Below are 15,705 nucleotides of genomic sequence, written 5' to 3'. Positions count from 1 at the left end.
TTAGAATAATAATACAAAAACTTTAAAACCTTACACACCATGTTCCAAATTATTATGCAAATTGGATTTAAGTGTCATAAAGATTTAATTGTTTTGTTTTTCAAATAAACTCGTGGATGGTATTGTTTCTTAGGGCTCAATGGATCACTGAATTCAATCTACAACTGTGGTTAGTTTTCCAGGTGACTCTAATTAAAGGAAAACTACTTAAAAATGATGTTCCACATTATTAAGCAGGCCACAGGTTTCAAGTAATATGGGAAATAATAAGGATCTCTCTGCTGCTGAAAAGCATTAAATAGTGCAAGGCCTTGGACAAGGTATGAAAACATTAGATATTTCATGAAAACTTAAGAGTGATCATCATACTGTGAAGAGATTTGTGACTGAAACAGAGAACAGACAGAGTTCATGCAGATAAAGGCACAATGAGGAAGGTTTCTGCCAGACAAATTCATTGGATTAAGAGAGCAGCTGCCAAAACACCATTACAAAGCAGCAAACAGTTATTTGAAGCTGCTGGTGCCTCTGGAATCCCTCGAACTTCAAGGTGTAGGATCCTTCAAAGGCTAGCTGTGGTGCATAAAACTACTACCAAAGAAGGGGTCCTATACTAACATGTAACTTGGCCTGTTAGGATGTTTTGGAGTTAAATAGCTTTTTGTTCAGTGAATGTGATCTACTATTGCTGCAAATTCCACAAAAGAGCATTTTCAGTTCTTTAAAACATATCAAATGTTTAGAAATTCTACTGTGCCTAATAATTTGGAACATCGCATTTTGAGTTTTTATTCATTTTGTAGATTATACTGTTATCATTGGGAGGTTTCTTCAATAAAATTCGATGTATACTCTAATAGGTGATGACTTTTATTAGACTGTCTGTCAGATGTACCGACCATTTAAAAAATCCGAGAAAAATGTCATTTGAATTATAATTTGGAACATGGTGTATGTGACCCAGGCCTTACCAAGAACGCTATTTTTATATGTCATTGGTAATGAATAATACACTACATCACCCTTTGGATTCTGACAACAGTTTGCTGCCAGCTGCTCTTCAGTACATTCATCACACAGTATGACAACTTTTATACATTGTCAAACTGGGAGCTGCATGGGAACATTTTGCCTGGTTCTAATTTAAAAAAAAACCGAATCTTGAAAAGCAGGCTTTACTCATGCGTCACTACAAATATAAACTAGTTGCTCTCTTACAGGATTTTCCTGTTAGCAACAGTGGCAGTAAAACGTACTAAACAAACATGTTATCTTTTTTAGGAAGCTCCACTAAGGAGGAATTGACGTTCTTCCCTACTGATAAATAAGCATTTGACTTCCTACAAATCAAAAGTTGAAGGTCAAATCTACATGAACATTTTTTTGCTATGTAAAAAATATCAACTAAAATGTCATAAAATTGCTTTTTGTCACAGGTGCACTAGCTATACTAAAGAGTAAAAATATTAAAGATACATGTAAATACCAACCACAAAATATAAACATAAGACTAAAGGCCAAAAAGACCCCATGATTCATCTTATAATATTCCCTTTTTTATTTTGATGCTGAAAATGTTTTTCCGACAAGGGTTTAAATTCAGTTTCTGTAGATTTTCAAGCCACATCTTCTGTCACTTTGTTCTAAGCATCCACAATTTTCTGATTTCTCCCGATGTTTCCTAGAGCCGTAGGTAAGCTTTCTTTCACCTGTTGTGTGTAAATATACTAGCCATAGGCTTGTCACAGCACTCTCAGCACCTGGGATACATGCCTACATGCCCTAGTTGTCTCCCCCAACTATGTCCCTGTTTTCCAACTATGTAATTTTACAGCAGTGTGATCCCTGCTGTGGTTAATTCCTCTATGAAACCACTTTGCTTTGAACCTTATTTACAACTTTTTGGTATTTGCCCACGATCAGTAAACGCTGCTGGTTGGATGCTGAGTACTTGTGCAGCGTCCAACCCGCAGCATCCACATGTTACAGCAAAGTGGATGGGATTTCAAGACATCCCAAGTCCTCTATGCATCCACAAATGAGACTGACATGGGGCCCGTCTCTCCAGACCGCAGCATGTCAATTTCTCTTGCGGAGACACTAGTTTCTGCAAGAGAAATTTCACCCATAGAATGTATTGGACAAGGTGAATCCATATGGTTCAGTGAACACATGCAGATTCACCAGCGTCCAATAAACTGCAGCGCTTTGGATGCAGCAAATATGCAATGCTTCCAATGTGTTGCTAGGTCTGGATCGTGTGCACCCGACCTAACATATTTAAATCACAAAACTTTAAATTATTTAAGCCTCTAAGGGTACCGTCACACAGTGGCATTTTGATCGCTACGACGGCACGATCCGTGACGCTCCAGCATCGTAACAATATCGCTCCAGCTTCGTAGACTGCGGTCACACTTTGCAATGTACGACGCTGGAGCGATAATTTCATGACGTATGTGCGATGTAGAAGCCATTGGTTACTATGCGCACATCGTATACAATATCGTGCACACCTTTGTTACACCATGCGATCATGCCGCCACAGCGGGACACTAGACGACGAAAGAAAGTTTCAAACGATCTGCTACGACGTACGATTCTCAGCGGGGTCCCTGATCGCAGGAGCGTGTCAGACACAACGAGATCGCTGGAACGTCACGGATATATCGCTGGAACGTCACAAATCGTGCCGTCGTAGCGATCAAAATGCCACTGTGTGACGGTACCCTTACTTTATATTCTTTAAGTCACTTCTTTTAAAGAGAATCAGTCAGCAGGATTTTGCTATGTAAACTACAGACAGGGCCATATTAGTGTTGTCCTGCTGATTAAAATGATACCTGCGGTGAGGAAATCCATTTTGTTTTTCTTATGTAATGAGTGTTTAAAGTTTTGTTGTAATCATGTCTTCATGCTTTGGGGTGGAACTATGGGCAGCCTCTTTTCTTGTTGCTCTGGTCTGCCACTTATTACACTCACAAAAAAAAATAAACTGATTTCTTCACCACATGTATCATTTTAATCAGTAGTACAGCACTAATATGGCCCTGTTTGTAGTTTATATACCAAAATCCTGCTGACACATTCTCGTTAAAGTGTCTTCTGATAAGCTCTGAGCTTGAAAAGCTTCCACCATTGTTGTAACACGTCTTTGGACCTGTTTGCTTGAACTTTGCATGGAGTTGTTCTTGCTAGAAACGGAAAGGGCAGTGGAGCTCTACAGTTGTGGTAATCACATTTAGGCCATGTTCAGTATATAGTCAGTTTTTCACATCGATATTTGTAAGTTAAAAGCAGGAGTGGAACAATCAGAGAAAAGGTATGATAGAAACATATGCACAACTCCTGCCCTTTCAAATGGCTTACAAAGGCTGATATAAAATACTGACCAAATGCTGAACATGTAAATGAGGCCATACATGTCACATCATAGTAAAATACCATCAATCATTAGTATGAAACCAGTCAGTCAAGAAAAGTGCTAATTTTTATATTAAAAAAACTTTGGCAAAATAATGGAAGAGTATGTATTGTATGTCTTATTATGCATGGACAGGAGCACACAGCCACCTGCTCAATCTGCATTAACTAAGCCAGGATCCAAGCGCCACCAAGATTGAAAGATTGATTAGAACGTAAGATTTATTTCTCTACTTTCATAAAAATGTCACTTAAAGTACCGTCACACTAGACGATATCGCTAGCGATCCGTGACATTGCAGCGTCCTCGCTAGCGATATCGTCCAGTGTGACAGGCAGCAGCGATCAGGCCCCTGCTGTGCTGTCGCTGGTCGGGGAAGAAAGTCCAGAACTTTATTTGGTCGCTGGACTCCCCGCAGACATCGCTGAATCGGCGTGTGTGACACCGATTCAGCGATGTCTTCGCTGGTAACCAGGGTAAACATCGGGTTACTAAGCGCAGGGCCGCGCTTAGTAACCCGATGTTTACCCTGGTTACCATCCTAAAAGTAAAAAAAACAACCACTACATACTTACCTACCGCTGTCTGTCCTCCAGCGCTGTGCTCTGCACTCCTCCTGTACTGGCTGTGAGCGTCGGGCAGCCGGAAAGCAGAGCGGTGACGGTATGGGCCAGATGGAAAAGACGGAAAAAGTGAATGATTCCATCAGAAAGGACATCAGCAGTAAGTCATTATCTGTATCTGTGCAGTGATCTCTTATATGTCCTGTAGGGCTGGTATCTACTACTGACCATATGGCGGTAATATCCATATTGGTCTTTATTTAGAGATTATCTTCAGTAACAGTGCGGTCATCTGCTGAGGTTCTCCTCCACTATTAGGGTGCGTCACCGAGTTGTAATCAAGGTTACCTAGTTAGCGGCCTACTCAGAAGTTTTGCCCCCCCTGAACCAAAACCCTAGCTATGCCTCTGACACTCATGCAAGGGTAACAGGAATAATATAGTCTACAACACAGAGAAACCACATCCACACCCCACTGGTTCCTGTACAGACTAGACTATACCCAAATGCACAACTTAAAAACAGCTCCTTAGACCTGGATCCCAAAAAGGCTGTCGAGTGGTTTCTCGTACCTCCTGAGGAACCGGAGGGGGCACCGCTGTGCACAGGAGAGGGAATGTGTGCAGAGGGATACGAAGGCCCAGAGTGAGGAAACTTTAAACATGTGCATGAAGGGGAAATAAAGAGAACTAAGGAGCATAATAAATGAAACAAGAATAATCTCCCACCAACCAAATTGAGGAGAAAGGAAAGGAGCTGGCAGACAGACAAAAACACAGCAGAAATACAAACAGTGTTTGCCTAGGAGGGAAAATCCTTTATCTGAAGAGCTGGTACTCCTTAGCACTACTCCACTTAGAAGTATAGACAGCAAGGAACTGTAGTGAAGGGAAAATGTATATAGCCCAACCCAGAATGGGATAGGGCAACCAAAACAGGACAATGGGAAACACCTGAAGGAACAGTCCCAGAAAGGAAAAATAAAAATAAAGGCAATAGGAACCATCAGCATAAGGACAGGGAAGAAAAGGGCAACAGCTCAGAAGACCGGAGAATCGACCATGGAGTTTAATCCTCAAACCGAGACAAGCAAACCTCTTTAAGCATAATTTGATCAGATGATTGACATCCACGCATCTTTCCGAAATGTCAGAATATTGATATTTGTTATAAATTTCTTAATACTTTGCAGTACACCAGTTCTATAGTGAATAATAGCATACCGGCCCAGTTGACATATCTTCAGGAGTTTTCTCAACAGCAACTATTGGGGATGTTGGTTCTGGAGGAGGAGGTGCTCTACGCTTCTTTACCTCAGTTCTAGCACCAATCCCAGAAATATTGCTCAGTGACAATGAAGCACCAAGTACACTAGAATGTGAATTCAAAGATGGGGAGCTTGGAGCGGTTGAAAAGCCCTGTAAAGGAAAATGAGAACATAAGCAAGACGTGAAATATTGTTCACTGCTCTTGGTGACACATTTTACATTATAACAAACAGCATGCAGCTCTAAAACAATTGCCATTTACTTTGCTGACAGCATGGTAAAAAAATAATATGAATGGTAAATTATTTCAATTGTAATTTATAAGGAATTTTTACATGGAGTTATTATTTAGCAAAATTCATATTAACCAATATGCATTACTTATCTTAATTATAATGTTTGTCTAAACTATTAATGTCATTTACATATATACCATCCTTAACATAAAAACATTACTGATCTGCATCTCTGCACTTTATCGACTAATACTGTGAAGCTGGAAGCATTCCGATCTACCCAGGTTGTGTTCTGTCCATAAAAAATAGTATTAAAATGCCATTTTGGAAAATGAAAACAAGACCTGCTTAAGCAGTTTTTTGGCTATTACTAATTTTTTTTTATTGGAAACATCTTGACTGCACATAGCCACCATGTGATCAAAGGTTCATGCATATTACCATATAAAACCTCAAATTTAACCACAATAGTAATAGAACTTCTATACTCAATTTTTTTGACCGAATTTCTGATGTAGGTTCTTAGTCTCACCGATTTACATTGATGTATTTTTGTTATCTGTACAATTTTTTCTTCATAAGAAGTATGCGACTGTGCTGTGAAAAATTTACCCATGTGCTGTGAAAAATTAACCAGTTTATGCAAGGGGTATGGCTGGTAGAGATGAGCAATCCCAAATGGTAAAGTTCTGGGTCAGGGGCAGCATGGTGGCTTAGTGGTTAGCACTGCAGCCTTGCAGCACTGGAGTCTTGGGTTCAAATCCCACCAAGGACAACATCTGCAAAGAGTTTGTATGTAAAATAAAAATAAAGATTATTATTATTACACTGTACACAGACCTCTTACTGTACATCCAGTATCCTGTTCTAGTCACCAGTCTACTAAAGCTTGTTGAAAGGCTGATGCGTATTCAATCAACAAGATTTTAAACTGTGGACACTTCCAAAGCCAGTGATTGACAGGCGGAGCACGTAACTCATCCTGTATACAGGCTGACACCTGAGTGTCGCCACCATGTTCTCATTAGTGTAGGGATAGGACGCAACAAGAGTGAGGGACAGATTGGACTGTGCATTCAGCAAAAAACTGGAACCCATATCTGTGGGAGTACTGCGCTAAAAGCAGGGCTGTGGAGTAGGAGTCGGAGTTAGTTTTGGTTGGAGTCGGAGTCGTTAGAAATGTACCGACTCCAGCTTTAAAAAAAAGTATTAATATTTCATAATTGAACTTTCATATGAATTTTATAAATGTTACTCAAATATATATGTTCTATCAAACTATGAACAACAGTGATAAGCAGTTCTGCTGGAGTTAGAGACATTTCTTACTTCTTGTGTGTCACAGTTCTCCACTGCCCTTATCTAATCTTATACTTGGTTAACCTCATGCTGCCCCAACCCCCCTACTTATAATGTATGAAACTGAAAGTGAAAATGTGTTGCAAATTCTTAGTAGCAAAGCTCCTCCTCTAGACTAGATGTTTGGTGTGCGTCTTCCAAGCATCTCACAGCTGCTACTCAGAAGAGGAAGACTGTAAGAAGTATTATCCTTTCAACAAACTTTGCATCAGTTAACTGTGAGTACATGAGGAATAACAGTATTACTGACCACTATATCAGTTGTACGACCTGGCAATAATTAGGATTTTAGGAAAAACAATTGTCATTTGGATTGTGAATGCAGAATTAAAAACCTGAGAATGTCAAAGAAGCGTCACATTAAATCAGCTGTATTTGAACATTTCACCATCACTCAAGATAGAAAACATTATGTCTGACAGTGTATAGATTTCTTCTTATTAACTGCATAACAGTGTTTATTGCATATTTACTTACAAGAGTATAGAAAAGTTTATAACAGTTATTATTATAATTGTATTCTAATAAATATAGTTTTTGCTCTAAGTGGTCTGATTACTTATATGATGGTGAGTGTTGTGAATTCTGTGGCCAAGCTCCCTCCTGTGGTCGTGAGTGGTACTGCGGCTGGTTCTGTCTATAAGCTTCCTTTGGTGGATAAGAGTGGTACTGCGGCTTCTGAGTTTCCTTCCTCAGGTGATGAGGTTAAGTCGTTAGGTGCTGCTCTATTTAACTCCACCTGGTGCTTTGATCCTGGCCTCCAGTCAATGTTCTAGTATTGGTCTTGCTTCCTCTTGGATCGTTTCTGTGGCCTGTCTATCCTGCATAAGCTAAGTTCTGCTTATGTTATTTTTGTTTGCTATATTTTCTGTCCAGCTTGCTATATTGGTTTTTCTTGCTTGCTGGAAGCTCTGAGACGCAGAGGGAGCACCTCCGTACCGTTAGTCGGTGCGGAGGGTCTTTTTGCCCCTCTGCGTGGTTGTTTGTAGGTTTTTGTGTTGACCGCAAAGCTATCTTTCCTATCCTCGGTCTATTCAGTAAGTCTCACGTTGCTAAATCTATTTCATCTCTGTGTTTGTATTTCATCTTTACTCACAGTCATTATATGTGGGGGGCTGCCTTTTCCTTTGGGGAATTTCTCTGAGGCAAGGTAGGCTTATTTTTCTATCTTCAGGGCTAGTTAGTTTCTCAGGCTGTGCCGAGTTGCATAGGGAGCGTTAGGCGCAATCCACGGCTACCTCTAGTGTGGTGTGATAGGATTAGGGATTGCGGTCAGCAGAGTTTCCACGTCTCAGAGCTCGTCCTATGTTTTTGGTAAATGTCAGGTCACTTTGTGTGCTCTGAACTTCAATGTCCATTGTGGTTCTGAATTACCTGATCATAACAGGTGAGAAACTGAATAAGCATAATGTTAATATTTGACAACAGTAAATTTATTGTTACGAATTGGCCATTTATGAAGGAGTCGGAGTCGGAGCCAGAGTCGGAACCTGATAAAATCCAGGAGTCGGAGTCGCAACTGTGGCTTACCAACTCCACAGCCCTGGCTAAAAGCCCCTGTATGTGCTCTGCAACCCATATCTGTACTGTTCCTTTAAGAAGCTGTATGTACTCTGCATCCCCATGTGTGGGAGCACTACGCCTTTAAAACGTTGTGTGTACTCTGCCCCACCTATCTATTAGGGTACTGTAACAAAAAGCTGCTATGTGTACTCTGCACACTCTGCCTGTGGGAGTACTGTGCCTTTAAGCGACTGTGTGTACTTTGCCTCCCCCTGCCTGTGTTAGTTCTGTGCCTTTAAGCCGATGTGTGTACACTGCATCCCTGCCTGTAGGACCACTGTGCTTTTAAGCCTATGAGTGTTTTCTAGTAGTCTGGGAAATAAATATTGTTATCAGCCATCTTTGCTGTCATTTATATAAGCCGAGGAAATAATTTTTCAAGAAAACTGTGTTTTTTAGTAGTTTGGGAAATAAATAATTTGCATCAGCCATCATGTTACCATTTATAGGCCGAAGAAATAATTTTCCTAAACCTGTGTTTGCTTTATAGTAGTCTGGGATTTAAAAAACCTCATGGGTCCTATTCCTCCCCCCTGCAGGGAAGCCAGCATGTTAGTTTACCTATCTGCACTTCTCGGGCATATGCTTCCTCCCAGGACATGTGTACGGCATGCAGGCCTCCTGGGAGTTTGCTTAGTGCGAGCGCTCTCTGTCCCTTAAAGGGCAAGCACGGGAGCTGATAAAAACGTCCCCAGCCAATAGATGGGAGGTGTTTGGTATACATGGCATTCTCCCCTATTGGGAGGTGCCTTAGCAACTTTAGTAATCAATATTTCTCCTGCTAGCTATTTGTTAGGTCCCCACACATCTGATCCTGTCTTCCCTGCTTACCTGATCCTGTCCACCCTGTCTGCACTGGTTCCAATACATCCTGCTGAACCCATACCCATATTCATCATGACTTGCCTAGTCCTGATCCTGATCTGCCTGATCCTGCACCTGATCCCATACCTGTAGTCATCCTGTGTTTCTGATCCTGCACCTGTCTACCAGCTGTAATCTCCTGCTAACAAGTTCCTGGCTGGTCCTGCCTCATTGTCCCCCTTGGGGGTCAGCAGCCTGTGGATCCATCCTAAAGTAGTACCTGGCATCCATCTGGTGCCAAATTTAACCTCACCATCAGGGGTTCTAGCGAAGAGTCAGGTGGACGCTGAGTTATATCCCTCTAGACTCTCCTCGTACCGTGGCACAGTGGTTCCACAATCAAAAACCACATGCATAACTTTTTGCTAAGGACAAGGAACCCGCTTACTCTCATGCCCCTTCCGTCTCAGACCTGTACCATAAGATGACCCTTCAAAAAGGTCAGCAAGGCAACATCCTATTTTACCTGCGGATTGTCAACACCTGTCTGCAGGCTCTGACATCAGCAGCTACATCCACTCTGGTTCAAGCTGCGGCAACCTCGGCAGTAACAATTCAATACACAAGTCAAGCTTCAATTCCTAGACCCTGTCTGTCTGCACCACCACATTTTGATAGAGGCCCAAAACAATGCCGTGGTTTTATCAAACAGTGCTCACTGCACTTTGAACTGTTGGCCCACCAGTTTCCCTTCGATCGGGTGAAGGTAGCCTTTCAAATGTCTCATCTTGGAGGGGAGGCCCTGGCAAAGTATTTTATGAAACAGGACAGTCTGTCTGCAGGCCAAAACGCCATCCATTTACGCACCCTGGCTTCTGAACTCAGCTGAACAACGAAGAAACTGAACCTCTCAAAAACTGAACTCCTTATGTTTTTCCCTCCATTACCTACCTACCAATACTCGACATTGCCAATTCCGTTTGTGGTTCTACCATTACCCCCTAACAACATGCCGGCTGTCTTGGGGTCATACTTGATTCAGACCTTTCATTCACTCCTCACATCTGATCACTGGCTTGCTCTTGTCAACTACACGTTAAAAACATTTGTAGAATTTGACCTTTTCTTATGTTCAACTCTGTAAAAACTCTTACTGTGGCACTTATTCATTATCGTCTGGACTATTGTAACTCTCTACTAATCGGTCTCCCTCTTACTGAACTCTCCCCTCTCCAATATGTCTTTAATGCAGCAGCCAGGATCATATTCCTCATCAATCGTTACACTGATACCTATACCCTGTGCTAGTCATTGCACTGGTTACCCATACACTCTAGAGTTCAATATAAACTTAGCACTCTCACCCACAAAGCACTCCACGGTTCAGCACTACCCTACATCTCCTCCTTTGTCTCAGTCTACCACCCTTCCCATGCCCTCCATTCTGCTAATGACCAAAGATTAACATCCTCATTAATCCGAACATCCCACTCCTGTCTCCAAGACTTGTCACGTGCTACGCCAATACTTTGGAATGCAAAACCCAGGACAATTCGATTGATCTCCAATACCCACAGTTTTAAGCGTGCCCTAGAAACAAATTTCTTCAGACTCGCTTACCGCCTCAACATATTAATCTAACTATCCCTGTGCGTACCATTCAAAATTTTCTTCAAAACTAGGACCCTTGTATAATCTGTTCTCACACACTTTGTGCATTTACTAGCCCTTTGTGTCTGTATTTTTATACATACTAGTTGGTTACTGTTCATGCAACATTACATGAACACCCTATTTATTACATTAGGCTGGACCGTACAGTTAACCTCTTAAAGACCTTAAAGACCAGGGTTATTTCTGTTTTTGCGTTTCCATTTTTTGCTCCCCTTCTTCCCACAGCCATAACTTTTTTATTTTTTCATCAATATGGCCACGTGAGGGCTTGTTTTTTGCAGGACGAGTTGTACTTTCGAATGGTAGTAGTCATATCATATCATGTACTTTCGAATGGTATTAGTGATACCATATCATGTACTGAAAAATGGGAAAAAAATACAAATGCGGTGAAATTGCAAAAAAAAGTGCAATTCCACAATTGTTTTTGGAATTAATTGGAGATTAATATTGGCAAATCTGTGCATCTGTGCCAGTCCAGTCTGTGGTATCGGTCTGTCATTTTGTGCCACTGAAACAATACTGTAAAACAGTTGGCCAGATTTATTCACTAGTCTCCCATCATATTGGACTTCATGTTAGTGGTAAATTTAAGTCGAAAATTTTTGTGTTTATTTGGGAAATTTGGCGAAAATTTAGAAAATTTCGCAATTTTCAAATTTTGAATTTTTATTCTGTTAAGCCAGAGAGTTATGTGACACAAAATAGTTAATAAACAACATTTGCCACATGTCTACTTTACATCACAATTTTGGAAACAATTTTTTTTTTTGCTAGGAAGTTATAAGGGTTAAAATTTGACCAGCGATTTCTCATTTTTACAACAAAATTTACAAAACCATTTTTTTTAGGGACCACTTCACATTTGAAGTCAGTTTAAGGGGTCTATATGGCTGAAAATACCCTAAAGTGACACCATTCTGAAAACTGCACCCCTCAAGGTGCTCAAGACCACATTCAAGAAGTTTATTAACCCTTCAGGAGCTTCACAGCAGCAGAAGCAACATGAAAGTTACAAAAATGATTTTAGCAAAAAAAAATGTATTTTCCCAAGGGTAAAAGGAGAAAGTGGACAGCAAAAGTTGTTGTCCAATTTGTCCTGAGTAAGCTGATTCCCCATATGGGGGGGGGAACAATGTTTGGGTGCACGACAAGGCTCAGAAGAGAAGGAGCGCCATTTTATATTTTGAGTGAAAAATTGGCTCCAATCTTTAGCGGACACCATGTCGCGTTTGGAGAGCCCATGTGTGCCTACAGATTGGAGCTCCCCCACAAGTGACCCCATTTTGGAAATTAGACCCCCCAAGGAACTTATCTAGATGCATAGTGAGCACTTTGAACCCCAAAGTACTTCACAAATTGATCCGTAAAAATGAAAAAGTACTTTTTTTCGCAAAAAATTTCTATTAGCCTTAATTTTTTCATTTTTAAATAGGCAAAAGGATAAAATGAATCCTAAAATTTGTTGGCCAATTTATCCTGAGTACACCTATACCTCATATGTGGGGGTAAACTACTGGTTGGGCACACGGCAAGGCTCGGAAGGGAAGGAGCACATTTGACTTTTTGGAAAAATTAGCTCCAATCGTTAGTGGACACAATGTCGCGTTTGGAGAGCCCCTGTGTGCCTAAAGATTGAAGCTCCCCCACAAGTGACCCCATTTTGGAAACTAAACCCCCCAAGGAACTTATCTAAATACATATTGAGAACTTTAAACCCCCAGGTGCTTCACAAATTGATTCGCAAAAATGAAAAAGTACTTTTTTTTTCCCAAGAAATTTATTTTAGCCTCAATTTTTTCATTTTCACCCTAATTCTAACCCTAACCCTAATTTTAACCCTAGTGGAAAAATAAATATATTTTCTTTATTTTATTATGTTCCCTACCTATGGGGGTGATAAAGAGGGGGGCTATTTACTATTTTTTTATTTTGATCACTGTGGTAGAACCTATCACAGTGATCAAAATTAATGAACGAATCTGCCAGCAGATTCAGCGGGCGCACTGTGCATGCGCCCGCCATTTTGGAATATGGTGGCGCCCATCCTAGATGCCGAACGGACATCGGGAGGGGCCCCAGAGGTACGGGGGTGGGATCAGACAGCGGGGGCCCAAGACAGGACGGAGGGGAGAGGAGGGCACGGAGGACTGGACGGAGGGGTAGGAAACACTGACAGCAGCTTCAGATCACCGCTGTCAGTCGGTGGGGAGGTCAGATCAGGGTCTTTAACCATGGCCGATGATATTGCAGCATCGGCCATGGCTGGATTGTAATATTTCACCAAGTTTCGTTAGTGAAATATTACAAATTGCTCTAATTGGCTGTTTCACTTTCAACAGCCAATCAGAGTGGTCGTAGCCACGTGGGGAAAAGCCACCCCCCTGGGCTGAAGCACCACTCTCCCTGTCCCCACAGATCAGGTGAAATTGGAGTTAACCCTTTCACCCGATCTGCAGGGACACGATCCATCCCTGATGCCATATATGCGTCCCAGGTTGGATTGGCACCGACTTTCATGACGCCTACGTGGCGTCACAGGTCGTGAAGGGATTAAAGATAATAGAACTGAACTGGACATCTCATCTTTATAGTTTATGAGGACAGGGACAGTACAATTTTTTTTTATTTCCCTAGACTACCCATTTAAAGGGACTCTGTCAGCACAGAATGACTGTTCAAACCAAGTACAGTCGATCGAAGCACCTTGAAGGAACCAAACATTTAAGTGGACCTTCGAACCTACTTCTTTTTCATCTATCTTTGTCCCCCTATTCAGTTGTTGCTGCTAAGGGAGGCTCAAAAAGTTATTAGATTTAGGGGGAAATCAGTTTTTCACACATGGCCCGGTAGGTTTGCATTTATTTTTCCCTTAAAAATAAAGACCTTCATTTAAAAATTGCATTTTGTATTTACTTGTGTTATCTTGTCTAATATTTAAATTTGTTTGGTGATCAGAAACATTTAAGTGTGATAAACATTCAAAAGAATAGGAAATCAGGAAGGGTGCAAACACTTTATCACACCAGCGTGGATGCACAATGCGGTTAAAGGGACTCTGTCACCTGAATTTGGAGGGAACAATCTTCAGCCATAGGGGCGGGGTTTTCGGGTGTTTCATTCACCCTTTCCTTACCCGCTGGCTGCATGCTGGCTGCAATATTGGATTGAAGTTCATTCTCTGTCCTCCATAGTATATGCCTGCACAAGGCAATCTTGCCTTGCGCAGGCGTGTACTATGGAGGACAGAGAATGAACGTTAATCCAATATTGCAGCCAGCATGCAGCCAGCGGGTAAGGAAAGGGTGAATCAAACACCCGAAAAGCCCGCCCCTATGGCTGAAGATTATTCCCTCCAAATTCAGGTGACAGAGTCCCTTTAACCCCTTTATCCCCAAGGGTGGTTTGCACGTTATGGACCGGGCCAATTTTTACAATTCTGACCACTGTCCTTTATGAGGTTATAACTCTGGAACGCTTCAACAAATCCCGGTGATTCTGACTACGTTTTCTCATGGCATATTGTACTTCATGATAGTGGTAAAATTTCTTTGATATTACCTGCTTTTGTTGGGAAAAAAATGGAAATTTGGCAAAAATTTTGAAAATTTCGCAATTTTCCAACTTTTAATTTTTATGCAATTAAATCACAGAGATATGTCACACAAAATACTTAATAAGTAACATTTCCCACATGTCTACTTTACATCAGCACAATTTTGGAACCAAAATTTTTTTCTGTTAGGGAGTTATAAGGGTTAAAAGTTGACCAGCAATTTCTCATTTTTACAACACCATTTCATTTTAGGGACCACATCTCATTTGAAGTCATTTTGAGGGGTCTATATGATAGAAAATACCCAAGTGTGACACCATTCTAAAAACTTCACCCCACAAGGTTCTCAAAACCACATTCAAGAAGTTTATTAACCCTTCAGGTGCTTCACAGCAATTTTTGGAATGTTTAAATAAAAATTAACATTTAACTTTTTTTCACAAAAAATTTACTTCAGCTCCAATTTGTTTTATTTTACCAAGTGTTACAGGAGAAAATGAACCCCAAACGTTGTTGTACAATTTGTCCTGAGTACGCCGATACCCCATATGTGGGGGTTAACCACAGTTTGGGCGCATGGCAGAGCTCGGAAGGGAAGGAGCGCCATTTGACTTTTCAATGCAAAATTGACTGGAATTGAGATGGGACGCCATGTTGCGTTTGGAGAGCCACTGATGTGCCTAAACATTGAAACCCCCCCACAAGTGACACCATTTTGAAAAGTAGACCCCCTAAGGAACTTATCTAGATGTGTGGTGAGCACTTTGACCCACCAAGAGCTTCACAGAAGTTTATAATGCAGAGCCGTAAAAATAAAACAAACATTTTTTCCCACAAAAATTATTTTTTAGCCCCCAGTTTTGTATTTTCCTGAGGGTAACAGGAGAAATTGGACCCAAAAGTTGTTGTGCAATTTGTCCTGAGTGTGCTGATACTCTATATGTGGGGGAGAACCAGCGTTTGGGCGCATGGGAGGGCTCGGAAGGGAAGGAGCGCCATTTGGAATACAGACTTAGATGGAATGGTCTGCAGGCGTCACATTGTGTTTGCAGAGCCCCTAATGTACCTAAACAGTAGAAACCCCCCACAAGTGACCCCATATTGGAAACTAGACCCCCCAAGGAACTTATCTAGATGTGTTGTGAGAACTTTGAGCCCCCAAGTATTTCACTACAGTTTATAACGCAGAGCCATGAAAATAAGAAAAAAAATTTCCCCTCAAAATGATTTTTTAGCCCCCAGTTTTGTATTTTCTCGA

At 41.2% G+C, this 15,705-nt stretch overlaps 1 protein-coding gene across 4 annotated transcripts in view; it reads right to left on the bottom strand.

Annotated features, from left to right (window-relative positions):
* COBL (cordon-bleu WH2 repeat protein) overlaps positions 1-15,705 on the bottom strand; it is a 641,622-nt gene that overhangs the window by 260,815 nt on the left and 365,102 nt on the right. For all 4 annotated transcript variants that reach the window (XM_069730332.1, XM_069730335.1, XM_069730331.1 and 1 more), the window contains one exon: positions 5,211-5,405. In XM_069730332.1, the coding sequence (XP_069586433.1) occupies positions 5,211-5,405 (195 nt within the window). The remainder of the gene's footprint in view (positions 1-5,210; positions 5,406-15,705) is intronic.

This window comes from Ranitomeya imitator, chromosome 6 (genome assembly GCF_032444005.1).
Source record: "Ranitomeya imitator isolate aRanImi1 chromosome 6, aRanImi1.pri, whole genome shotgun sequence".
NCBI classification, from domain to species: Eukaryota; Metazoa; Chordata; class Amphibia; order Anura; family Dendrobatidae; genus Ranitomeya; species Ranitomeya imitator.
The sequence above is the reverse complement of the archived record's forward strand: the minus strand, read 5'-3'. Positions and strand labels throughout refer to the sequence as shown.